Source organism: Trichoderma citrinoviride (genome assembly GCF_003025115.1).
Source record: "Trichoderma citrinoviride strain TUCIM 6016 unplaced genomic scaffold BBK36scaffold_8, whole genome shotgun sequence".
Taxonomy (NCBI): domain Eukaryota; kingdom Fungi; phylum Ascomycota; class Sordariomycetes; order Hypocreales; family Hypocreaceae; genus Trichoderma; species Trichoderma citrinoviride.
In genome coordinates this window covers 482171-506772 of record NW_020194716.1, presented here as the reverse complement: position 1 = coordinate 506772, position 24602 = coordinate 482171, and the positions used below count along the sequence as shown (strand labels likewise).

The window sequence follows — 24602 nt, the reverse complement described above, 5'->3', positions numbered from 1 at the left end:
TTTGTTGTGGTTCAACTCACGCTCAAAGAAGACCAAGTTCCAGTTGACGCTCTTTGATGTGATGACTAATCACGTGCAGCTGCCTTATACTTTATGCTGTGACCTCCTTTGGATGCTGGATGTTTACAAATGCCATGAACATAAAGGAAAGAGAAAGAAAAGAAAACGCGTTATATTATTGAAACGCATTCAAATTTCTCATGAACATTTTCTCGTTTGACGTCGACTTTGAGGTCGAGTTTAAGGGCAATGTTTGTCCGCCTCCTTCAGGAAAATCAGCTTGGGCGATGCACTTGCTCTTACGTGTTGATAGGACTGCTCTGTCAGACGAGGAGAACAAAATAAGAAAGAAAGTAAAGAAAGACTAGATTAGGAAAGAAAATAATGGAGACCTACACGGTTCAAGATGTTCAATGTCTGTTTCTTCTTTTATATACCCTCGTCTTCTTTGTGCGTCAAAAGTCATGTCCACACCCAGGCACTCACTCGCTCACAATGCTCTTCCGAGGACAAGGCATTGTATGAACAAAACTGGGACGGCAAACCTTCAAGGCGTTGCATTCTATTTGAAAGTTGAAGCCGGTCACCCTGTGTATCACATATACACCCTTTATAAGCGTCACAGATCCCACCATGTTCTTCATAACCGGGATCGTGACGCTCAACGATCTTCTCATTGTCAGCACTATTGGAGTCCCTACTCGCTCAACAACACAATCACCATGTCCGAAGGCTTCCTCGCAGAGCCATATGAAAACTATGCCGGCGAAGCCCACCCAATCTACCTCGGCAAGAACCGCCGGCTGGCCGACCCCGTCTTCTTCCCGGCTCCCGGCGCAGCTGCTCCCTTCATAGGAGATGCTCGGCTCTTGATGGCCCATGAGGTAGACGAGCATCCGGACGGAGGATTACACGTCGTGCAAGACGTCATGCACGCATGGGGCGCAGGGAACATCTACAGGTTCCCCCCCGGCGGCCCAGCCCCCTCGCTGAACGACTACGAGAAAGCCATGAGGGCAATGGCCGCGGAGGTGTACCAGACGTGGCACAAGATCCAGGCTCTGGTCCGAAATCATGAAGACGACATCCAGACGTGGGTAATAGAGGCGTATCCGCGCGCCGATGCCGACGTGGAAATAAGTCCCCTCCATAAGCTCCTCAGGGGCAGCTGGCTGCCCACGGTCCGTGACTTCAACAACTGCCACCCAGACATCCGCATGTTCATGGAGAACAAGGACATCGAATCAGATTTCCAGATCGACGCCCCCCTCTACAATTCACCGCGCAAGTTCCCCTTTTCCTTCATCAACCAGTTCTTTTCCAGGGTCCGCGAGGTTGATCGTGAGATGGAGGGGCCGAGTCGAGACCACTACGCCGCCTTGTTTCGCCCTCCCTATAACTTCAACGACAACCGAGCGCCGGCAGGCTGGCCGCATAGAACGGAACCCATGTTCGGCGTGGACAATGGAGTCGGATACAATCACCCGGACTCGCGGGCATGGTTCCGGCGCAACCGCGTCATGTTCCTGGTCCCCGACTTGGTCTCCAGCGAGCTGCAAAATCCTGTCCGGCTGCTGTCCTTCATCCACGCCCGCGGCCGGCAGCATCCTTCTGTGTTTGCCAAAATAGACAGCGACATGACTTACACTGGCAGGAGGACGACGTATCTGACAGGCCCCTTGATTGCTAACCGCATGGTGAGCTTCAACCACTCCGGACCGGGTTCCGCAAGTGGCTACCAGCCAAGGCTGTGGAGAGGATGGGGTGGCCAGTCGCAGTTCAGTTCGAATCAAGTTGTCACAGATGAGTACGCAGATCTTTGGCATCGTGGACAGCTTCTGGGGACGTCGGAGGCCTGGATCATGCTTCAGAGCCAGCGAGCCACGTATCTGTATCTCTGGAATCTCCTCACTGGCATAGCAACCGACCTGAAACTGGACCCTCGCACGAGTCTGACGCCCAGGCCGCCCCAGGAGCAGAGCGAAGTATTCGCCTTGGCCAGAAAGCGCACGGAATCCTTGCAGAGCAGGAATCTGAACCACTGGCTGTACTTCACCAGACAGCAGCCATTCGTCTCACCGCCGACATCAATCGACTCTCGATTTCTGAGGGAGCTGCAGAACAAGGTTGAGATTGCCGAAGCCCATGTCCAGGAACTGTTCAGTGACCCAGGATACTTCTTCGACCGCATCGACGAGCTCAGGGACCACCATTGGGGACACATTGGGATGAAGAATGACGCCAAGAATCCGGATGAAAGCGATGAAAAGGCATCGTTCCTAGAGCATTACGCGGACGAAAAGGCTCGCCATGTGCTCTATTTTGACCTGGTCCGAGGGGTGATGAGGCGGTCCATCTTCGAGTTCTACATGTGGCACTCCATCCACAGCCGTCTCCTCGAGTTCGACAACGCGATGAAGCAAGAGTTTGAAGACTACGGCAAGAAGGACGACGCCGACTCGGACGGAACCCACATGCTCCAGCAGCCGCCCGTCTTCCTCTCCCCAAGGAAGAAGCTCAAGCACGCCTCCGTGTCGGACAAGTACCTCGCCCTGGTTGTCATGCTCCGCTACCACGCCGTCTTCTTCGTCAACGAGTTCCGCAAGAAGGGCATCCACGCCGGCTCCCCCCAGATGAGAGACATCGCCTACAGCATCGGCCAGCTCCAGAAACCCACCACGGATCGCATCTGCGACATTGCGAAGACGCATTACGGAGCCCCTGACCTGAAGCACCAGTCGAAACTCCAGGCGCCGTGGCTGCAGCAGCTCAGCAAATCGGGCGGCAGCCACCCACGATACTTCATCTTCGAGGCCATCGACACGTTCATCGCCGATCCGCTCGACAGCACAAACGCCGGCATCAAGGACGCAGCGGCCTTCCTCCAGGAACTGACGCAGTGCCCAGACGACCAGCTGAAAGAGCTCTTCACAGAACTCCTGGACGACACAATCGACGGCCTCGACCTCCTCTCTTCGCTCGCCGACCACCTCGAGTACCTGTGGCCGGCCATGGACGTGGTCGGCGGCGCGGACGCCACCGAGGTCGACCGCCGCAAGTGGTTCGACATGGGCAGCAAGGACGTCTCCATCAACTTGCTCGACTTTGACGCCTTTGACTTTGACGACAAGGTCCCGATGAAGCGTCTCAAGCGGCTGTTCCTCTTCTTCGACGAGCTTCAAGGGTTCAAGAAGGAGTCCGTGTCGGTGGGACACGCAAAGGGCGACCTCAGGCGGTTCGGGGCCTCGCTGCTGCGCAAGCTGGTATACCCCCTCAACGACGCGGCGAAGGCCAGCAAGGCCAGCCGGGAGGCCGTTTCCAGGCTCAAAAGGGCCATGGACGTGACCGGGGCCGAGTACATCTACCACGAGCAAGAGAAGCCGCTCAACCTGGACGAGGAAGAGGCAGGCTTTGGCGTGGCGGTGTCTCTTGTGGACCAGCCGCAGAGCTACCGCAACATTGCGGCTCGTGAGCGGCAGTTGGCCAAAGAGCGCCAGGAGAAGAGGGATGAACTGATCCAGCAGCTCCTGGAGCCTTCCAAGGAGGAAGCGGCAAAAGAAAAGAAGAGGCAGAGGAAGAAGGCCCGCAGAAAGGACAAGGCGAGGAGGCGAAAGCTGACATCCGGCGAGCCAGTGTCGGAAGAAGACGACGACGACGATGGAAACGAAGAGGAGGAGATGCCAGACGTCGTCCTCCGACCAAACGCCGCCGCGGCTCAGAACGAGTCACGATGGCAAGAATCGCTCCATTCCATGCTCCAGCAGTTCCAGCTGCCCTCGGTCCCGGAAACCCGCACCTTTTCCGTCTCCTCGGGGCCACGAGCCGCCGTGCCAGCCCCGTCATCCAGCAGCAGCAGCAGCATCTCCTCCAAGCCCCTCCCCAAGGCCCCCGACGGACGCCCCAAGCGCATCATGAAGAAGCGCGAGTGGGCCACCCTGGAAGCCATCTACGGGATCCACGGCAGCGCCAACGCGGCGGTTTCCTACGCCCAGCTGCGCGCCATGATGGGCGCGCTGGGGTACGAGGAGGTCGGGCGCGGGGGGAGCCACATGAGCTACGGCAGGGTGGACGGGCGGTGGCCGCATGGCGCGCTGCCCAAGGGGGAGACGATTCAGCTGGCGAGGACGCATGGCAGGGATCGCGCGGCGGCGGCCAAGGGCAAGTCGAGGGATTGGGGGAGGAGGTTGTGTGAGAGGGGGTTGACGTTTGAGTTTGTGAAGCAGTGGTTTGTAAAGGGGTGATTTGTGGGATGTGTTTGGTCATGGAAGCGGTTCTGATATGTCGATGTGTGTCTGTCAAGATATGTCTGGATTATGGTTTGGTGTACATGTATAGATATCTTCCTTGTTGAGTGTTGGTTGTCTCCTCTGGGGTTTGAAGGGGGAGATCTGATGTATGTCTGTCTATTTGTTTCTCTTGTTTATTCAAGGTATTTTCCTAGACCAAAACGTATCAACATATCATAGAAGAAGATGTCTGTGCGTAGCTGATAATCCCCAGGCAAAGACAAGGAGGCAAATATTCACTCCATGTAGCATAGACATACCTTCAACGCCAACCGGAAGAGCACTTTCCACTCAGCTCTCCATCCCCTGATTTGCAACCCCATCATACTTCATCCAATCAAACGTATCAAACAGCTCAAAGCTGAAATCAAGCTGCACATCATCCAGCTCCTCCGGCCGCCAGCTCAGATTCTCACTCGCCGCCGTGTAGTTGAGCACATGGTCCAGCACGCGCCTCATGACCGCGCTCGCCGTCATGCACATGTCGCCGTTGGGCCTGGACGGATCGATCCACTCGAGGAACCCGATGAGCAGGCTGAGCTGCTGGATGATGTTGGATCGCGTGATGGAGGCGTCCTTGGGGTGGTTTCCCTTGAAGGTCGGATTGAGGAGTTCCATGCAGAGGATCCCGCCGCTGGGCGTTGCGAAAGCCATGACCTAGAGGAAAACAACAGCTGTGTAAGTAAACGAAACTTGACATCAATAGTAGAAAGGGGGTTATATTGTATCTCACGAGCCACTCAAAGTCGTTCCGAAAAGGCGCAAACCGATCCTTGTGCGTCCAAAACAGCAACGTCAACGAGACGAGTTGAAAGGCAATCAGCAGTATGCCGCCCTCGTCCAGCTCCCCATGCTTCAGCAGCAGCCTCTCCACCAGGAACAAGTTCTGTAGCTGCTCGAGCTGCAGCAGGATCCGCGCAAAGATCAAGTTGACGTTGGCGTCTGGGTCGGCGATGTCAGCGGGATTGTAGGCGAGCGACGGGGGGAACTCTTTGACAGCCTCAATCTGCCGCTCCTTGAGATCTCTGCAAGAATTAGCAAAAGGAACAAAGTCGGAAATTGATATGAACTAGATACGCGAGGAGCTCTTACCGGAGGAGAGCGCTGGCAACCTTCTGCCTCGGCTTGCCAATGCCAATCTCGACCAGCTCATCCCGTATCAGTGCAACAATGCATCTCGCCCGCGTCACCGTCGCAGAGTATATCTTGCCGCTCGTGTTCCACCCGTTCTCGTCCAGCCCCTGCACAGCCCGCTTGAGAGCCTCTCCGCCCACGAGCAGATCCTCGTCCCTCAGGTCCAGGGGAAGCGGCGTAAAGGCATATCGGTGCGAGAGCCGAGGCGGCCGCCCCGTGAACAAGACGCCGTCCTTTTCTCCTACAAACAGCTGCGCGAAAAGGCGCCGCCTCGACTCGGACGCCAGCGTCGGCTCATACGAGGGAACATTCGATTCGGCATGCATACCAAGGAAGGTCACCAGGGCCACCGCCTCTGCTGTGCTCCTCCATGCGGAATAGCCTGGCACCGTTAGCAGTTGTTTCCAATAATAACATCACCGCACATCGGAGCTGGAGTCACAAGAAGCCCCCCGGACTACTAATGGTAACTACAAGTACTTCGCGCGAACTGAATCATGGAGGAGGGCGTTCCCACTTACTGGCATCCCCAGCATGTATGGACTCCAGCGTCGCTCGCCGGTGAGAGAGCTGGGCCAGAAGGCCGTTTGCTGAAGCGAACCGCCTGCTCAGATCCATGCAGAGGCCAAGACAGACGCGCGAGATCTCGGTCCATTCCTTCTGGGCGGTCTTGCTGTCGAGCCCGCCGTGAGCCGGGTCGCCCTCTGGAAAGACCAGGTCGTTGTAGCTGAACACGAATCCGAGAGATTCCCACCTCAGATTCGGCCCGGTAAACTGGCCAATCCATTTCTCAGGATCGGGCTCCAGTTCATGGAAAGGCCTGGTAGTGTTATCGCTCAAACACAGCGCAATCTCTTCCAGCTGCGAGTCCACGCGGCAAGGCCCCAGATGTGACCCAAACCTTTCATGTAAGTCGGCCAGCACGCGCCGAGCCATGACCCTCTGCCAGCCATCTCGATAGAAGGGAGACTCCTGGATAGGCTCAATGTAGCCCGTGTTCGGCGCAGGGATGCCCCGGAGCACCACGAGGCACATCTCCCTCGTCGGCGAGCAGAGGCATCTGGAGAGCTCACCGGTGTCCTGTCGTAGCCTGTCGTTGATCGGCTGCGGCAACCAGGCGTGGAACCCCTGAAGCATGGACAGGCTGTTCTTCGTCTCTTCAAAGACGGACGAGTAGCTGGTGAAGCCCAAGTAGCCCGGGGCCTGGTGCAGGGGACTCGACGCCCTCTCCGAAGGAAGATGCCCCCCAGGGGTCGTCGTAGCCGAAGCGACAACGTCACGGCCCCGTTGTGAAGGATCCAACGGCGACGACGATGACGCAAAAGAGTAACCTTGAGCAGCTCGGCCATCGTGAATCCCAACGCTGGCCTGACGCCGAACCTCTGCACGGCGGAGTGACCTGCTGTGCTCCCCGGCAGCAGCCCCCAGCCGAGCCATCGGCCCCATCCCGGCCGTCCTCGGAGCTGCAGCCCCAGCATCGCGCTGGCTCGTCGTCACCACCCCAGCCGAGGGCCCGGCCTCGCGAGGTGCGGAATACGTGTAGACGCACTCGGCCTCCTGGCCTCTGTCCGCGCAGCGCCTGCACACCGGATGTCGGTGGTCACAGGCGACCTTGCGCGACCGGCAGTTGTCGCAGGCCACGGGGCGACCGTTCGGTCTCCGGAGCAACACCGGCGAGGCTGCTGACGATGCTGACGATGCAGCCATCGTTGGTGTTAGCTCGGAGATACGATCGTTATTCGATCATACGTCAGTTACGGCTGCACTGTGGCATCTCAGTATGAAAAGCTGCAGCAAAGACGCAGGCTCAAGGATCGGGCGCTTCGCTATGAGGTCGTCAAGCAACAAGAAGCAAAGCAAGCCGAGATATAACACAACACGGCTTCGGGCTCGGGCTCGGCTTCAGCCCAGCTCGGAAACACTAGTCCCCAGTCTGGCAGCATAACGCCAGAACAAGGGCGCAGTGGTGGATCGAATCGCGGTCCCAGGCCAATCGGCGTGACGTTCTCGCAGGAGCCTAACGACTCATCCCTTAGCGATGACTTACACGGGGCCACGCCATCTGACTGACGGATACTAGATTGATTGTTCGGGCAGGATATCAAATACGCTTTCTGGCGGTTCGGTACGAAGTCGATGACTCAGGCAGCCGAGCTTGTGTTGGTGGCATGTAAGAGCCCGCACGCACGGGTGAGCATCCCGGTCATCAGGGCTGAATAGAGTTCCGTACGGGATGACTGGAATTGGGCGCGTCTGACGATAGTACTTGTATATGCTAGACTAGAAGATAGACCTACTTATATATAGCCTCCCTCCTCCACTGGCTCCAATCTCCATGAATCTTCAGAATAAGCTTACATTCAGTTCGAATCGCCTCTGAGACATCAGCCTTAGACTGGGCTTCTTCCTTGCCTACATATAGCTTCAGAGACACATCGTCAACACATACGAACAACTCCGTTTATCGATTCGAATTACTCCTTCATCAGCTATTCGACAAGGTTACTCAACCTTCATCGATATCAAGAAGCGAACCTCGAAACTTGACACACACGCATACATCATGCCTCTCCGACTCTCAACAAAGAAGGGCTCTGCTGTCGCCGCCAAGCCCGAAGCAATGTCGTCCGAAGTCACATTGGTCGAAGCCTCAAATACACCCGACAACAAGAAAAGCACAGCTGGTAAGTTCATCACTTCCACCGCTCCCGCATACACTTCCGGGCCAGCCAACTTACACAGAGCCCATCCCAGGACCATCCAAGCGCACAAAAATGTCGTGGAAGGAGGCGCAAGAACTTTGTAAAAAGGAGCGGAACTGGGAAGCTCGAGTAAGTATGTCAATTTCCAAGAATCGCACATTTACATCTTGCAACATGCTAATGATCTTGTATAGGCGCGTCTCTATAGTGTGCTCTGAGTCGAGGACGACATACCGCGGATTCAAACGCTGCGGATGACTTTTGTCTTTTCTTCGTTTTGTTTGACTAATGTCTAATCATGATTGTCGATAGATGCGTCTTTGATTTCGGATGGATCAGATTGTCTGCAACAAGTTCTGGTATATAAAGGGGACACCGACTGCATGTGTGTAGCCAAAGCTGCATGGAAATAGCTAGGATAGATACCCTTTTGGAGTTTATAAAAATTCATTTGTTCTTCATCCTGCATATTTTTCCGAATACTAGATAGTTCGAAGTGCAAAGCTGTGGCCTTATTCCAGCATGTAATACCAAAAGAAGGCCGTCTCGTGGCTGTTTTCCGGTATCCCTCGGTACAGATATTCATCATAGCCACCAAACTTGAAGCCACACCGTCGATAGAACAAGCACGCCGCAACATTGTTGGATTGGGACTCCAGCCGAACACCAGCAACTCCAAGCTTCCGAGCCCACATCAACACCCTGTCCAACAGCACCCTACCGTAGCCCCGTCCCCGAATGGTCACATCCAGCGCGATCCAGCGAATTTCTACCATGTTGTTCCAAGCCTTTGTCGCATGGACATATCCATACACCTTTTCCTCTTCCACCACCACGAAGAGAACACCGTCCGGCTCTTTGATATTCTCAAACTCGGCTTCATCGAACCCAAAGTCCTTCTTGACAACCTCAACAGGCGTAGTGACGACCTCCGCAACAAGGGCGAGGGCCTCGTAGGGCTTGGCCACTTTGGAAGATATCTCAAAAGAAAAGTCACGGCCGGAGATGTCCTCCTTGGTGAGCTTGGTAACTTGTCGTATTTCCATGTGAGAACGGGAATGCGAAATGATTCCACATCGATGTTTGGGATAGATCCAGCTTCTCCATTCTCCGTGTGAACTCCCCCCAGGTTACCCTTAGGGTTACGTGTACATGCAGACAAATCGCTCGCAGGTATCCAGGCTCTCTGCTCGTGCATGGGTAGCTTGATTGGCTAGCGGCATTAAGCATATAATTAACCACTTTCTGCTCCATTCCGTCCGGGGTGACTCAGACCGAAATCGTTGTAGACTGTGCTTTTGATTCCACACTCGGGTTCATCATTACAAATTCAGCATTGTCATCAATTTCCATGAGTACAATTGGCACAGATTCCAAATCGTGGGTGGTCCGCCAAGGTTCAGCTCTCGGAAACGACCAGGCCAGGGTCAAGCCGAGGGAGGTCTCTGTTCAACACAGACCGGCTACGGACGTCAAGTAGACCCCAAAATCCGGCTGACTAAACTGTCGGCCTCATCTTCTTCTTGCAATACATTTTCCAAGGCCAAAGTCTTCAAAGCTGTGTATTTCCTAAGGTAGCCTTGACTCCCATGTAAGTGAGTGCGGAGTCGGAATAGTTTCGACGCAGTCATTCTGCACACAAAAGCGATTTTGCAAGGCGTATCAGTCACATTTCGCCAAAACATCAAGTTATCCTTCATCTCTCAAAATCACCTTCTTGCAATGGAATTTCCATTGTCGTTTTGTAATTTTGAACAATACATTCTTCTCTAACACGACCAAGCAACAACTCAAACGACTCTGCACATGGCAACTAGAGCGGGGCCGTTCCGCAGAGTGGGGCACACCTAACCGCTGAAATTCCGCGCCTCAATGGAGCTGCTTATCGCGATACAAGAAAAAAAAAACTTACACTATCCGGACTCTGTTACTGCGAGTCTGTCCGTGATATCGCTTCACTGCACCTTTTCGATCCGCCCGTAACGCAGCCACACACACACAGGTATTATACAATTCTACCAGTTCCAATGGCTCCTTCACTCCGTTCGCGGAAGCGGAAAGAAGTTTCCGAAGTCGTCGAGTCCGACGACGACCTCAGCGGCGCGGAACTCGAGGGCATCCTGTCGCAGAGCGAGGATGAGAGCGACGTGGAGGAGGAGGACTCAGGATCAGAAGGCCAAGAGCCCGAACTCGACGAGGACGAGGATGAAGACGAAGACGATGAAGATGAGGCCGACCTGAGGAGCGACGACGAGCAGGGCGAGAAAAAACTCAATGGCGAGAAGTCCAATGCCAAGGCAGACGGCGCCACCAACAACGAGGCGGAAGAGGAAGACCAAGACAAGCCCAACTACAGAGTCGTCAAGGACGCCAACGGCGGCGTGCGCTACGAGTACGAGGAGATCGACCCCGTCTACGACAGCGACGACACGGACGCCCAGGGCCCCGTCAACACCATCGGCAACATCCCGCTCTCCTTCTACGACTCGTACCCGCACATCGGCTACGACATCAACGGCAAGAAGATCATGCGGCCGGCCACGGGCGAGGCCCTCGACGCCCTGCTCGACAGCATCGAGCTGCCCAAGGGCTGGACCGGCCTGACGGATCCCGAGACGGGCAAGCCGCTGAATCTCAGCCAGGAGGAGCTGGAGCTGCTCAAGAAGCTGCAGTTGAACGAGGTTCCCAGCGACGACTACGATCCCTATCCGGTATGCTAACCCCTTGCCTTGCTTGTCTGAAATATACAACCGCTGACATCGACATCAAAACAGGACATGATCCCCTACTTCACCAGCATCGAGGAAAAGATGCCCCTCAGCGCCGCGCCCGAGCCCAAGCGCCGGTTCGTCCCCTCAAAGCACGAAGCCAAGCGGATAGCCAAGCTCGTGCGCGCCATCAAGGAGGGCCGGATCCTGCCCTACCGGCCCCCCGAGCCCGAGACGGAGCAGGAGGACAAGTACTACGACATCTGGGCCAACGAGGAGCCCCGGGACCGGCACGTCATGCACATCCCCGCGCCCAAGCTGGCGCCGCCGGGCTACGACCTGAGCTACAACCCGCCGCCCGAGTACCTGCCGACGGCCGAGGAGCGCGAGGCCTGGGAGAAGCTCGACCCGGAGGAGCGCGAGAAGGAGTACCTGCCCGCCAAGTACGACGCCCTGCGCAAGGTGCCCGCGTACGGCGAGTTCGTCAAGGAGCGCTTCGAGCGCTGCCTGGACCTCTACCTGGCCCCCCGCGTGCGCAAGAACAGGCTCAACATCGACCCCAGCTCGCTGCTGCCCAAGCTGCCGCGCCCCGAGGAGCTGCGGCCCTTCCCGACCGTCTGCCAAACAATCTTCCGCGGCCACGCCAGCCGCGTGCGCAGCGTCGCCTTCAGCCCGGACGGCGAGTGGATCGCCTCCGGCAGCGACGACGGCACCGTCCGCGTCTGGGCTCTCAACGGCCACCAGGAGTGGTCCGCCCAGCTGAGCTCCTGGGACGAGCCCGAGCCCGTCAACGTCGTGCGCTGGCGCCCGGCCAAGGACACCTTCATCCTAGCCGCCGCCGCCGGCGAGGACCTCTTCTTCATCGCGCCCCCCGTCGTCAGCGACGCCATGGAGCAGGCCAGCCGCGACGTCCTCGACGCCGGCTTCGGCTACGCCGCCAACAACGCCTCGTCCTCAGCAGCGGCAACGACAGCAGACGGCGCCAAAAAGGAACCGCCCGCCAAGTGGTCCCGCCCGACGTCCTCCCTCGTCAACGCCGGCGTCCTCCTCAAGCTCACCGTCCGCTCCGCCGTTAAGGCCCTCAACTGGCACCGCCGCGGCGACTTCTTCTGCACCGTCTCCCCCTCGGGCCAGCGCTCCTCCGTCGTCATCCACACCCTCTCCAAGCACCTCAGCCAGGTCCCCTTCCGGAAACTCCCCGGCCTCGCCCAGACGGCCCAGTTCCACCCCTCGCGCCCCTACTTCTTCGTCGCCACCCAGCGCATGATCCGCTGCTACGACCTCCAGCGCCAGGAGCTCGTGAAAATCGTCCAGCCCGGCGCCCGCTGGATCTCCTCCATGGACATCCACCCCGGCGGCGACAACCTCATCGTCGGCTCCTACGACCGCCGCCTCCTCTGGCACGACCTCGACCTCTCCAACCGGCCCTACAAGACCATGCGCTTCCACCCGGAGGCCATCCGCGCCGTCCGCTTCCACCGCGCCCTGCCCCTCTTCGCCGACGCCAGCGACGACGGCACCCTGCAAATCTTCCACGGCAAGGTCGTCGGCGACCTCATGGAGAATGCCACCATCGTGCCCGTCAAGCAGCTCAGGGGCCACAAGGTCGACAAGAAGCTGGGTGTCATGGACATCGACTGGCATCCCAAGCATCCTTGGATTGTGAGTGCCGGTGCCGACATGACGTGCAGGCTGTGGGCGTAGACGTGGTAAAGGACAAAGGAAAAGTTAGGGGGGATGTTTGGGTTCAATTTGATGCATCTGTTGTAGTTTGGGTTGATATTATAGTAATAAAGCATAGAAAGTATAAAGCCAGTCGTACCATTGTGTGCCTAATTGTGCATGTAAATACTACGGAAATGATGACCAAATATCTACTGTCTTGGGTATGAAGAAACTCGAGCGAGTGTCAATATGGCTCTACTGGGGAGAAATTATTGTGAAAAGGGTCACATGAATCACGTTGATTGATACTCTGCCATGAAATGCAAACGTTGGTATTGTCCGTTACCTGAGACTAACTAATTCATTCGTCATTCGCGGCCATCCCCTACTTGCCTTTTGTTGCCAAACCCATTCCATCACCCATAGCTCATAAGATAGGGAAAAAAAAGAAACATCGCATGATACCTCTTTCATCGTACAGTTGGTGGCCGTCTCTTCCCTTCTCGGCCACCCTTCACCTCGCCTCGCCTTTGCAGTGCTTGTAAATATGCCAGCAACGTTACATATGCGTTGCGGAACATTTACAGCTCGTTTCGCAGCTTCTCACTCTGCTTCTTGGCTTCAGCCGAGGCCTCGGCAGCCTCCTTACGAGCGACCTCGCTGCCAAGGTGCAGCTGTTCGGCGACCCATCTCCAGCCCTCGCGAGCCGTCTCTCCGAGCTTAGCAAGGACGGTGCCTCCGGGCGATGAGGAGCCATATCGGAAGTAGGTGGACTGCTTGCGTGCTTCGGCGCGGAGCTCGTCAATCTTGGAGCCCTGGGGAACGGGGACTCCGTAGCTGTCGAGGTAGGCCTTGAGCTCGCTCTCCGACCAGGTGTCAAAGGCGTTATGCTTGGCGGCAGCCGTCACGGAGGCAAGGTAGCTAGTGGCAGAGGCGTACTGGGAGCCACCGGCGGATGAAGCAGACGAGTAGGCAGACTGCGCGGCGCTGACAAGCTCCTCGCGAGTGGCATCCTTCTTCTTGGCGGCGGCCTTGGCGGCGGCATTGCCGTTCTCCAACAGATAGTTCTTCAGGTTGTCGTAGCTAAAGTCGTCAAATGTCCACGCCTGCCAGCCGCTGGCAGCCTTGTGAGAGTGCTTCCGAGCGAGGGCTCGGAGTTCGTCAGTCTTGCTGGCATGGGGAACGGGAACACCACGGGCATCCAGATACGCCTTGAGGCGGGTGTCGGACCACTTGTTGATGGCCTGGTCGAAAGCATCCTGAGCGGCAAGGGAAGCACTGTCAGTTGCCTTGGCATACTGGTTGGCAGCGTTAGAAGTAGCGGCGCCAAAGGCAGACTTGGCAGTGGCAGTGACGGTATCGCCCAGGAGGTCAGCGCGGTGCTTTCGAACGAGAGCCCTAAGCTCATTGACCTTGGTGCCCTGAGGAACCGGGATGCCGTTCTTGTCGCAAAACTCCTTGAGCTGGGACTCGCTCCAAGCGTCAATGATGGTGTCAGTCAGATAGTCATAGGTAGACTGGATCTTGGCAGCAGCACTGTCAGACTCGCTCTTAGCCTTCAGATAGGCGAGACGAGAGTTGCGGCGGACCGAGGCAACCAGCTTATCGCGGGTGGTTGGCTGAGGGGCAGGGAAGCCGTGGGTATCGAGCCACTCCTTGAGATCAGACTCAGACCAAGTAGCGTACAGCCAGTCTCCGGGATAGGCAGCGGTTTCTCCAGCCTTTTCAGCGACCGTCTGGTAAGCCTCACGAGCCTTTTGAAGAAGAGTATCACGGGTACGCGGCTGGGGAACTGCAGATTCACCATTATTAGCATGTATGCTACCATATAGTGTAGCGGGGGCTCAACATACCAGGAATGCCGTGCTTGTCACAGAACGCCTTGAGCTGAGAATCGGTCCAGGTATCGAGAATCCAATCCTTGGAATTGGCCCACGCCGAGTTGGCGGAATCCCCAGTCTCATACCAGCTGGACTTGACCTGAGAGAGCAGACTATCCTTGTTCTTCTGGGCACCCTTTACCACATCGTTGCCTTTGGACTGCAGATAGGCGCTCAGCTGAGAAACATCCCAGCTGTTGTAGGGCTCGACGACGTAGTTGTTCCAGTGCTTCGAGACGAGATCCTCTAGATCCTTGCGGTCGGCCGGAGCCGGATAGGGAATGTTTTGGTCCGAGAGCCAGCGCTCAAGCTCCGTCTCATGCCACTTGTTGTAAACTGCGTCACCTGTTGTCAGCTAATGGTCAGACTCGCTCCGTCACGCGCTTCTCGTTGAAAAGAAACAAAGACTCGAATCGATACTCACCAGTCTTGTGGCCGGGGAACCAGTTGCTGGCTGCCGCCCCCGACACGGCGAGTCCCACGACGAGGATATCGCGAAGGCGCCACATGATGAAGCGTGACTGTATTCCCGCTAGAAGTGATGGCTTGTTTCGCAGCTTGGCTGTACACTGTTTTTCTTTCTGTGCTGGTGTTGATATTCGAGATTAGGTGGGAAGAATTAGAGATAGGATCAGGCGTGAAAGGTGGGAGATGGATAGGAACCAGCGTTGAAATAGCAGTGACGTGAAGAAGAGGAATCAAGGCCAACTTGTTTGCCAGCTGTCAGAAAAAAACAGAGTATGAGGTAATGCCCTGCTGCACCAAACACGTCCATCACGTCACTTCCATGACACCAGAAGCCGGCAATCTTGCCAGCTCGAAGGCGCAATTCACACAAGCTTCTGCTGCTCGCCCAAGTACCGCCAAGTACCGCCACCACGTGCGCAACCTGCCAATTGCACGCATAGCGGCTGCATGCACCCGTACTCGATCGCCCTCAGCTACTTGCTTCGTGATGCCACTAAGGCTCTTCCCTGTTTGTACTCCGCAGGTGTAGATCGAGGTTGAGATCGAGAGCATCGCAGCCACTTGGCGTCACGGAGCTTGCCTGTGATTGCGCTCACAATGACGTAGCCGCCGGTGCTGCAACGGGTGGGGAAACAGCGGCGGACCAACCAGGAGACTCTGGTCCGGCATCAGCTCGCCACTGCAGATTGGCCTACCCGGGAGCAGGGCAAACAAAACAGGGATGGGATTTGCGGCTCTTTGAAGGTTCGTGAATCTTCTGGAGGGCATTGAAGCGGCTGGCAATTATCTGGCTCTCTAGTTGTCTAGATACCGAGGCAGATTGCCAGGGTAAGTTATGCTTAATTCTTGATTTAGTATCTGGATCTAGGTAGGTAGTGATAGGAATCTTAATCGGAACCACAGTGCACGCCTGCATGAGGCACTATCAACACCCTGAATAACAACATGATACCACATCCGGTTACACAGATCGGGCACAGCATGTAATTTCACAGCACTCTATTCGCTTTTGCAAACGATGGCATCTGTCGCTCATCTACCGAGAAACGGCACGCCTCCGCTGGGAATATCGTCACATGCGTCCTCCCAGGCTTTGACCTTGTCTTTCTATGCCAATATAACGTACCACGCCTTGTCAGACGCCAGCCGCCCTGAGCATCCTTCCCCATGCACAGCCTTGCCATCCCAACCATCTTCTCCCGCGTATGGAAACAAATTATGCGTAAAAGTTGACAGTCTGCATCGATAACCAGTCAGTAACCCATAAACACGATACAGTCAAGGACAATGTAGGGTATCCGTAAACACTTACATCCTTCTTCTTGGCCTGCACCTCGGCAATGGCGTCGACGTAGTGCTCGTGGCCAATCTGGTTCTTCCCTGACCGCAGAGCAATCATGCCGGCCTCGACGCACACAGCCTTCAGCATGGCACCGCCAAACTCATCCGTGCTCCGAGCCAGTTCACCCCAGTTGACGCCGGGGTCGACCTTCATCTTGCGAGAGTGGATCTTGAGAATCTGGGCTCGGGCCTCTTCGTTTGGCAGGGGAAACTCAATCTTTCGGTCCAGACGGCCAGATCGCAGGAGGGCAGGGTCCAGCACATCGACTCGGTTGGTGGCGGCCAAAACCTTGATGCGGTCGTCGGATGCAAAGCCATCCAGCTGGTTGAGCAGCTCCAGCATGGTTCTCTGCACTTCTCGATCGCCGCTCTTCTCACTGTCGAATCGCTTGGTACCGACGGCATCGAGCTCGTCGATGAAGATGATTGCGGGAGCCTTTTCTTTCGCTAGGGCGAAGCAGTCACGCACCAGCTTGGCACCGTCTCCGATGAACATCTGCACAAGCTGAGGTCCTGCAAGCTTGAGGAAGGTTGCTTCTGTCTGGGCTGCACAGGCTCGGGCCATGAGAGTCTTGCCGGTACCGGGGGGTCCGTACATCAGAGCACCTGCATAGTTCGCGTTAGCTTAGTTTCCCCTTGATAAGAGTGCTTCAAAAGCTCCCTCGACCGTACCTTTGGGTGCCTTGATGCCAATCTTCTTAAACCGCTCTGCCTCCTTCATGGGCCATACGATGGCCTCCACCAACTCTTCAATCTGCTTGTCCAGACCTCCAACGTCGGTGTACTGCTCCGTTGGCTTCTCATCAACCTCCATGGCCTTGACTCGGCTGTCGTACTCTGCTGGCAGAGTGTCCAGAACGAGGTACGAGTCCTTGTTCACACCGATCAGGTCGCCCGGCTTGAGCTGGTCGGAATCAACAAGACCAATCAGCGGCAGGAAGATGGTTTGCCTCGTGGAGGTCTTGATGACTGCTGACTTGCCCACCCGCGTGGCATCGAGATCGATGTTGGCGCCCTCTTCGGAAGACTCCGCGGTGGGATCTAAATCTAGCAGCTCGACAACGTTTCCAACCAGGTACGGAAGTTGTCTGTGAAGAGTCCATCCAAGGTTAGCCACATGACAAATGGATCCGCGGGGGCGCCAACGCAAGCAAAGAGGAGAGAGCTCCAGTTTCTCTTGTGCATCACGCTGAAAGGACTTGCCTGTTGTTTGCAATCTTGTCCTGGTTCTCCTTAATCTTCTCGCCCATGGCAGCCTTCTCGTGTGTTAACCTCGAGAGCTCGCTCTTCATGATCCGAGAGTCGTTTTCCAGTAGTCGCTTCCGGGTCTGGATGTCTTGTGTGCTCAGGCTCAGGATTTCGTCGTCGAGGATGTCGTCCTTCTCCTCCGCATCCTTCATCTCGTCGTCTCCATCGGTGACGGTGGCCTTCTTGCCATTGTTTCTTCTCTTGTCCTCCTTCTCCTGGCGGTCGAGGTCATCGAGCTCTTCGAGGGTCGACATGGTGGCAGCAGGCCCTCGGCTGGAACTAAGTCTAAGCTGGAGTGGTCGGTTGCTGCAAGACTGTGGCTGACGGTGCCGAGAATAGGAAAAATGCTGGTAGAAGCCGCAACGGATATCGCAAGGCTGACGGGCTGGTGTTCGTGGGTGGAATGCGGTGGAAGAAGCAGGTGCTGCGGCTCCGATGGTTTGCTGGCCAGCTTCCAACAGGTTGAAGCTGCAGGGCAGCAGCAGGTCGACCTGTCGCGCGCAATCAGCCTGGGTGCCTGGGCGGCTGATGTGGCCAAGTACTGCAAGGTATCTACGTAGGGTGATGCAGTTGTAAAACGCGCATGAGGCTGCCCCTCTGTACTTTTGGGTACCTTTGATGACAATTGCAGCATCGGAGCGGCGGGTAATTGATCCGATGCCATCCCATCCCAGCTGGTGGGGCCTTGAAAGTTCGCGAGAGCCTTGTCGAGATTCTGGTTGGAAATAATCGTCAGTCGGCCCAGATCCCATACATGTGAGCGCCCTCACAGCATGTCCCGTTTGATGTGAATGTGACGGCTAATCCAGGCAGAATGACAAGAATACTAAGTCGGGCAGCTCGCCCCTGCCTGCGACGGCTCAGCCGGGAGGCGACACACGCGCGAGGGGCTTTCGCTCTCGGCTCTCACAACTTCTCGACCTCAGAGGCTCAACATGCGTCGCCTGGCCTGCGATCCGTCCCCGAAGGCGTCCCGCTGCCGATTGACGTTGTCCCCGTGACGAAACCGCCCAGCGCTCGCCCAATTGATACCCGAAAGAGCCAGCTGATTCGAACCTACACCTCCCTCCTCCGCACCACGCCCCTCATCTTGTTCTTCCAGCACAGCAACCTCACGGCGGTGGAATGGGCTGCTGTAAGGAGAGAGCTGAAGAAGGCGCTGGAGGGTGTCCCACCCATTACCCCTGCGCCGGGCGCCGAACCTCTGGATCTCTCTCCGCTGGTGCAGCTGCAAGTGCTGAGGACGAACATGCTGAACGTGGCGCTGAAGCTGGTGGAATTCTACAAACCCGAGGTCGCAGCGGCATCAAAATCCACGAAGCGAACGACCAAGGGCCCCATCGTCCACGACCTGTCCGAGGCCGCCTACGAGCAGGTCAAGAACGCCGAGATCCCCCCCGAGTCCGCCTATGCCCAGATCGAGCCTCTCATGGTCGGACCCCTGGCCGGCCTCATCATTCCCGCCGTGTCGCCAGCGCACGTCGCAGCGGCACTGAGCGTCCTGGCGCCGGTGCCCGGAAAGTTCCCCGCGCCGACACGGAAGAAGAGCCCCGGGTACTACGATCCCACGTTCCAGAACGGCCTGGCGAAGCTGGTGCTGATAGGAGGGCGAATCGAAGGAAAGGTCTTTGACCAGGCGGGCGTTCAGTGGGTTGGCGGCATTGAGGGCGGCCTTGACGGTCTCCGCGCGCAGCTGGTGGCCATTCTGCAGGGCGCAGGATTGGGCATTACGTCTACGCTGGAGGGCGGCAGCCGCAGCTTGTGGCTGGCGTTGGAGGGCCGAAAGGGACAGCTGGAGGAAGAGGCGAAGGGAGGGGAGTCCAAGGGAGAGGGGCCTGCGTCTGCGTAGATGTTTTGTATGATGGAATGGACAAGGTCAAAAAACAAGAGCCAGCGGTTTGGACATGGGGCTGTAGAAGTATTATACATGTACAATAAGGAGGATGCTGATAGAGAACGCAAGGGATATAAAAAGGCCATTGAATCAAAGGAGATGTCAACTTCTCATCATCTCCAAATGCTATCAATTCATCCATGGAAACGAAGATGGTTCATCCTCCATCCTCAAACCCCAGGCAAAAGTACCCGCCCCCGGTACGCAATCATTGATCCCCCCAGGCACTCATCCCACCAATCGCCCAGCGCCCAGCCACCAAAAGGCCCTGTAGCTTTACCAATCCACAGCTGTAGCTCATCCCAGCAACCAAGCATTAGAACCCCAGCTTTAAGCCTAAAGCGAAAAATAGAACAACCCGCCAATCGCGCCAGTCTCATGTGATGCGCCTTGCAATCGCAAACCTCCACTCTAAACAGCATGCATATGCATCTCCCTCTCTACCTTTAATTCTCCCTCACTTTCCCCCCCTCCAAAGCCAACCAACACCTCTTTTACATACCCTCACAAATCACAGCAGCATTCCTTAAGGTACCTCAAACAACTGTTATCCTCAGGGCCGCGCATGCTGAAATAACAGCCAATTCATCCCAGTCTTAAAACTCCCTCGCCCTAAACGTCCTCGAACCAACAGCCCGCCTCAAACCTCCCAAACCTCAAACCAACCACCCACTACACACAACAACAGCAAACGCCGGCATCACCAGATATCATACAGCACTCATCCACAGAAAGCCCGGAGCAATGGACTTCGCCCCCTACCAGTCCTCCCCCCCAGAGCACGCCCGCTCCCCGATATCCTCCCCCCGCGCCTCCGCCGACCTCGCCCGCCGCCCCTTCTCCCCCAGCTTCACCACAGCCGCCGCCGCCAAAGCAATCGCCCGCAGCCCGCCCCCCCTGCAGCACCCGCAGCCCCAGCGCGCCTGGAGCGGCGACCTCGACGGTGCCGCCAACAGCAGCAGCTTTCTCGGCGGCGCCAACGGCAGCGGGAGAGGAAGCAGTCTATGGGGTTTCGGAAGCGGCAGCGCGGGCCTGAATTCGCCCATGCCGGGGGCGTATCCTGCGGAGGTTAGCGAGTTCGACACGAGTCTGGGGATCAGGCTGGACTACGAGGCGTGTTTGGCGTATTTGGCGTTTCCGCCTGTCGGGGCGGTGATTCTCTTGATTCTGGAGAGGAATAGCGACTATGTCAGGTATGTACACGCACTTATATCCCCATATCTTACCTATCATGCTCTTCTTAACCCTGAGAATGGGGAAGAAAGAACTTGGCGCATTGGAGACTGACGAAATGCGTCCTGGTATCTAGGTTCCACGCCTGGCAATCCGCCCTCCTCTTCACAGCCATCATGGTCTTCCACGTCTTATTCTCCTGGTCGTCCTTCCTGAGCTGGATCTTCTTCCTCGGAGATCTTGTTCTGATTGGATTCCTCTCGCTGAAAGCATATCAAGACGCAGAGATACTGGACAGGTAAATATAAAATTCAAACCCTCCCAACTCCTCTCATACAACCAGGCCAGAACACCCAAATCTCACATTCAACAAACTACAGATACGAAGTTCCCTTCTTCGGAAGGATAGCGAGCAGATTCCTCGACGACGAGTAGAAAGCAAAGCGCGCGCGCACACACACACACATACACACATCTTCCCCTTTTTGGTGTCTTTTTGGCGGGTTGGTTCTTTTGGCTTGTGGATTCGAATGGTTGGCCTTTTGGGTCTGTTGGTTTAGGTTTTGGCTTTGTATCTTCATGTTGTTGGACATTTGGTTTAGATGCGCTTGTTCTGTCCCTACTACAGTTATATACCCATTCCCTCTTGCTTGCATATATACAACTGTTTGCAGCTATTCGAGTTCTGGAGTAAATCGTTTGGTATGCTTTTCGACAGGAGGTGATTTGCATATATGTAACCATGCTATATATAGGGGCGCCTCTAGACAACCACTTTTCGATACAAAGCACATCATTTCGAGTCAACCTATTGAATTGTCTTGCTATTCCCATCAAACATCTCTTCTTTTGCTCAAAACTTTTACAACGCCATGCACTCAAAGCAAAACAACCACTCACTCACCCTCCGTCTTCACCTGGACAAAACGCCCTGGACAACTCCCTTGACGGTAGGCTTCTCCGTAAACACCACCTCCTGAATCCCGTTTCCTTCGCCGCCGCCGCCGGCTCCCTCCTCCAGCCACTTGGCCAGCAAATCGTTGCTCTCCTTTGGCTTCACCGAGTTGTCCCGCGTTCCCACCGTGATGTGCGCTACCCGGTTCACGCAGTCCCACTTGTTCTCCTCGTCGACGATGCGGACGACGATAGCCATGATGCGGTCATCAAAAACAACCTGTTACAAAAACTGTTAGATAGATGTAGACTGGAATTATTCACTTGAGAATATAACTTACCCGCTCAAGGACCAGATCGCATTCTCCAAGCTTGGCATCATCACCCCCCGCAGCCTCATGAAGCTCGGTGTACCGCTTCCACAGCTCCGGGTACGTCGGCGCCGTGGCCTTGTGCATCAGTGTAACATGAAACTTGCGCTGCACCCTCCTTGTGTTCTTGAGCTGGAAGAAAAACCGCGAGATCTCGGGACCGGACCCCTTGAATGCCTTGTCGAGAACCTTGTCGATCGGATCCGTCGCCATGTTGATAGCCATATATTCCAGTGTCCTCTTCTTCGGCTGCGTCTTCTGCTGCTGACCTTGCTTGGCATGATCCTTCTTCCCTCGGTCCGGAATAGTATGCTTAAAGTCGGGAACGTAGCTCAGCGCAAAGTCCATGGCCTCGTCCAGCTTCTCGGGGCTGGGCATTTCTTTGACCACGTTGGGCAGCGACAGGTGCAGCTCCTTGACCACTGTCTCAAGGTTCACTCGGCTGCCAGCCGTGGGATCCAGGTCAATGAACAGATCGAAGCCGGCATCCGGAAGAGAATTGGGGTTGCATTCCTCGAATCGCTTGATGAATCCTTCCATGACCTCCAAATACTTGTACTGATCTGTCGCCGCATGGATCGTCTGGTGGTTGTCGCCTCGTTCAATGACACGCTCCTGTGTGACGCGCCGAATCTCATCAATCGACTCCTCATCGTGTCGAAAATTCAAGCAGACGATTCGAACTTCAGGGTTCTGTGCCTTGACATCGCCTATGAGCTGCTTCCTCTCATGCTTTTGCGCGTTATTCCGATCTGCAAACACAACTGGACGCTCTTTCAACTGGTCCATGACGGCCTTGACAAACCTCGGCGGACGTCCCTTGCCCGAGATGTTGTCGTTCTGGATGTGGCCCCAGCCAAAGAGGTGCGTCAATGCCAGAGCCAGCGTAGTCTTTCCGCAGCCAAGAGTGGCAATGGGTGCCAAGATGACATCCTTGGTAACTTCCGTCATGACTACGCGATCCAGGACGTCCATGTTGGCGGCGTCTGCCCCCTTGAGATTCTTGTACGCGAGGAAGTCGTCTCGCAATTTGATGATGCCATGGTTCTGATTGTAGAGCTTGGCCAATTTCGGATCCGCCGCAAGCTGCTTCCGAGCATAGACGAGGTATTCCTCGGTGATCTTGACGTGCTTCTTGAACTTGGGCTGCTTGCCAGAGATCATAGCTTTGGTGCACTCTCGCCACTGTCGGTACATCAAGTAAGGCTCCTCGAACTTGTACTTGAAGAACCAGTCCTGGTAGGGCAGCTGAGCAGGGTTACGGGACATTTTGCAACGAATGACGAATCCCTCGACGTCGCGGCCGGAATACGATCCCGTCTTGGCGACATCGTCCAGGAACGTCTTGACCTCTTGAATGTCGTCCATCACCAGCAGATCAACGTGGTGGAACCCCCACTGCTTAGCAAACTCCTGCACCTGGCTGCTTGGATAGGTTGCAAACTCCGGAAGGTTGAGATTGATGCCGTGAAGGTAGAGGCCGGCTTTGTCATCCTCGTAGGCCAATATGTGCTCTTCGAACGAGTCGTCGCAAAGCTCCGCCACGGCAGTGACATTTCGGGCCCGCAGCTCTCGTGCAAGGTCCTCCTTTGTCCTGCCCAGGGCAGCCAGCTGCTTCTCGAGCCGAATCTCTCCAGCTCGCGCATGGCTAATCTCGACATCGCCGCGATCACCAGTGGAGTGCTTGCTGCAGACAAGCAGAGTGTCGTCTTCGAGGCCCGCCACGAAGATGATGCAGCCGTTCTCCTTGAGCGTCAGCTCGTAGGGCCCCCTTGTGTTCTTGAAGATGGCATCCCACTTGGTGTCTTCGGTTTCGCCGACGTTGAAGAACTTGTCGTAGCCTCTGACGGCGATTTCCGGTGTGTTCTTGCTGGTCTTGGTGGTAAAGAGACCGCGAGCGTAGGTGGGCAGGTTCTTTTTCTTGTAGTCCCAATCCTGCATGCGCCACGAGTCCACGTTGATGCCGTCTCGAGACGGCTTCACGTTGAAGGTAGTCTTTTTGCAAGAAAATCCACCGTGTCGCTTGTCTTTCTTAGCCGCCTCCAGAGCTGAGATCATCTGGGAGACGGCAGATACATCCTGTGGCGCGTACGGGACCTCCATGTTCTTCACTCTGGATGATTCCTTTGCTGCAGCAAGCTGTTCGAGTAGTGAGAAGATAGTTGGAGGGCGGAAGAAGCTGTGAAGGACGAGGTTGGAGAATCGATGTCCAGTTCGTAGCGCACAAGTCATACACCAGCTTTCCCCAGCTGTTGCTTCGATGGTTTTGTCCACGGCAACGAGAGACGACCGTTTAGTGATCTAGCCTTGAACCACAGCTGAGTCGTCTTATTTAATACCCTTCAGCTCTGCCCCGGCGTTGATCCAAGGCACACACGAGCTTCCCTTGCAGAACGTCTCGAGCCGGCTAGTCGCACCAAAACACTGCCCTCTTTTACTCAGCCCTGTAAGTTTGGTGAGTCAGACGGGCAACAAGCGCGGCCGGTGAGCTCAGGATTACTCCTCACCGAAAGATCTGGGGCATGCACAGACCCGGCAGGGGACGATCGACCGGGATTTGAACGAGTCCTTTGAAAGAGTTGGATAGGTGAGAGAGGCGAGGTTATGATCTCTCCCAATGATAATGACGAGAAGAGATGCAATATTTTAGCTCGGAGCCGTGTGGGTCAGCAGTCGAAAGATCCAGGCCTGTGCAGATCGCCAGCTTTGCCGCCTGAGGGCACTAAAGGTCCCTGGGCTCGGGCAGTGACAATGCCCACTACAGCGGTCCGTGGCCCTGGGCTACAGGGGGCCCAAGACATCAGCCAAATCGATGCATGCATGTCACCTGCAATGTCA

General features: G+C 56.0%; 9 protein-coding genes across 9 annotated transcripts; 5 read left to right on the top strand and 4 right to left on the bottom strand.

Annotated features, from left to right (window-relative positions):
- Positions 1-722: 722 nt before the first annotated feature.
- Positions 723-4241, top strand: BBK36DRAFT_1121034 (hypothetical protein; the record flags this gene model as incomplete). The annotated part of the gene is made up of 1 exon (XM_024890777.1): positions 723-4241. The coding sequence occupies one exon, from the start codon at positions 723-725 to the stop codon at positions 4239-4241; it is 3519 nt and encodes a 1172-aa protein (XP_024748974.1).
- Positions 4242-4577: 336 nt separating this feature from the next.
- Positions 4578-7152, bottom strand: BBK36DRAFT_163643 (N-terminal binuclear Zn cluster-containing/DNA binding domain-containing protein; the record flags this gene model as incomplete). The annotated part of the gene is made up of 4 exons (XM_024897747.1): positions 5942-7152; positions 5379-5802; positions 5020-5311; positions 4578-4943 (listed from the first exon to the last, which is right to left on the bottom strand). The coding sequence occupies exons 1-4, from the start codon at positions 7125-7127 to the stop codon at positions 4578-4580; spliced, it is 2268 nt and encodes a 755-aa protein (XP_024748973.1). The 5' UTR covers positions 7128-7152.
- Positions 7153-7983: 831 nt separating this feature from the next.
- BBK36DRAFT_1120463 (hypothetical protein) lies at positions 7984-8340 on the top strand (the record flags this gene model as incomplete). Its single annotated transcript, XM_024890700.1, has 3 exons — positions 7984-8104; positions 8175-8251; positions 8317-8340. 3 exons carry the CDS (start codon positions 7984-7986, stop codon positions 8338-8340), a joined length of 222 nt encoding a protein of 73 aa, XP_024748972.1.
- Positions 8341-8634: 294 nt separating this feature from the next.
- BBK36DRAFT_1141603 (acyl-CoA N-acyltransferase) lies at positions 8635-9168 on the bottom strand (the record flags this gene model as incomplete). Its single annotated transcript, XM_024893462.1, has 1 exon — positions 8635-9168. One exon carries the CDS (start codon positions 9166-9168, stop codon positions 8635-8637), a length of 534 nt encoding a protein of 177 aa, XP_024748971.1.
- A 981-nt stretch (positions 9169-10149) lies between these two features.
- On the top strand, positions 10150-12633 carry BBK36DRAFT_1133353 (BOP1NT-domain-containing protein; the record flags this gene model as incomplete). The annotated part of the gene is made up of 3 exons (XM_024892083.1): positions 10150-10269; positions 10444-10833; positions 10897-12633. The coding sequence occupies 3 exons, from the start codon at positions 10150-10152 to the stop codon at positions 12532-12534; spliced, it is 2148 nt and encodes a 715-aa protein (XP_024748970.1). The 3' UTR covers positions 12535-12633.
- A 443-nt stretch (positions 12634-13076) lies between these two features.
- BBK36DRAFT_1207223 (26S proteasome subunit P45) lies at positions 13077-17686 on the bottom strand (the record flags this gene model as incomplete). The annotated part of the gene is made up of 6 exons (XM_024897385.1): positions 13077-14287; positions 14349-14711; positions 14800-14944; positions 16156-16790; positions 16857-17272; positions 17388-17686. The coding sequence occupies 6 exons, from the start codon at positions 17684-17686 to the stop codon at positions 13077-13079; spliced, it is 3069 nt and encodes a 1022-aa protein (XP_024748969.1).
- Positions 17687-18236: 550 nt separating this feature from the next.
- Positions 18237-19284, top strand: BBK36DRAFT_1135523 (hypothetical protein; the record flags this gene model as incomplete). Its single annotated transcript, XM_024892672.1, has 1 exon — positions 18237-19284. Exon 1 carries the CDS (start codon positions 18247-18249, stop codon positions 19279-19281), a length of 1035 nt encoding a protein of 344 aa, XP_024748968.1. The 5' UTR covers positions 18237-18246.
- Positions 19285-20070: 786 nt separating this feature from the next.
- BBK36DRAFT_1169356 (hypothetical protein) lies at positions 20071-20934 on the top strand (the record flags this gene model as incomplete). Its single annotated transcript, XM_024895302.1, has 3 exons — positions 20071-20519; positions 20636-20797; positions 20880-20934. 3 exons carry the CDS (start codon positions 20071-20073, stop codon positions 20932-20934), a joined length of 666 nt encoding a protein of 221 aa, XP_024748967.1.
- Positions 20935-21412: 478 nt separating this feature from the next.
- BBK36DRAFT_66209 (tRNA ligase) lies at positions 21413-23867 on the bottom strand (the record flags this gene model as incomplete). Its single annotated transcript, XM_024898461.1, has 2 exons — positions 21413-21673; positions 21735-23867. The coding sequence occupies 2 exons, from the start codon at positions 23865-23867 to the stop codon at positions 21413-21415; spliced, it is 2394 nt and encodes a 797-aa protein (XP_024748966.1).
- Between the last annotated feature and the right edge of the window lie 735 nt (positions 23868-24602).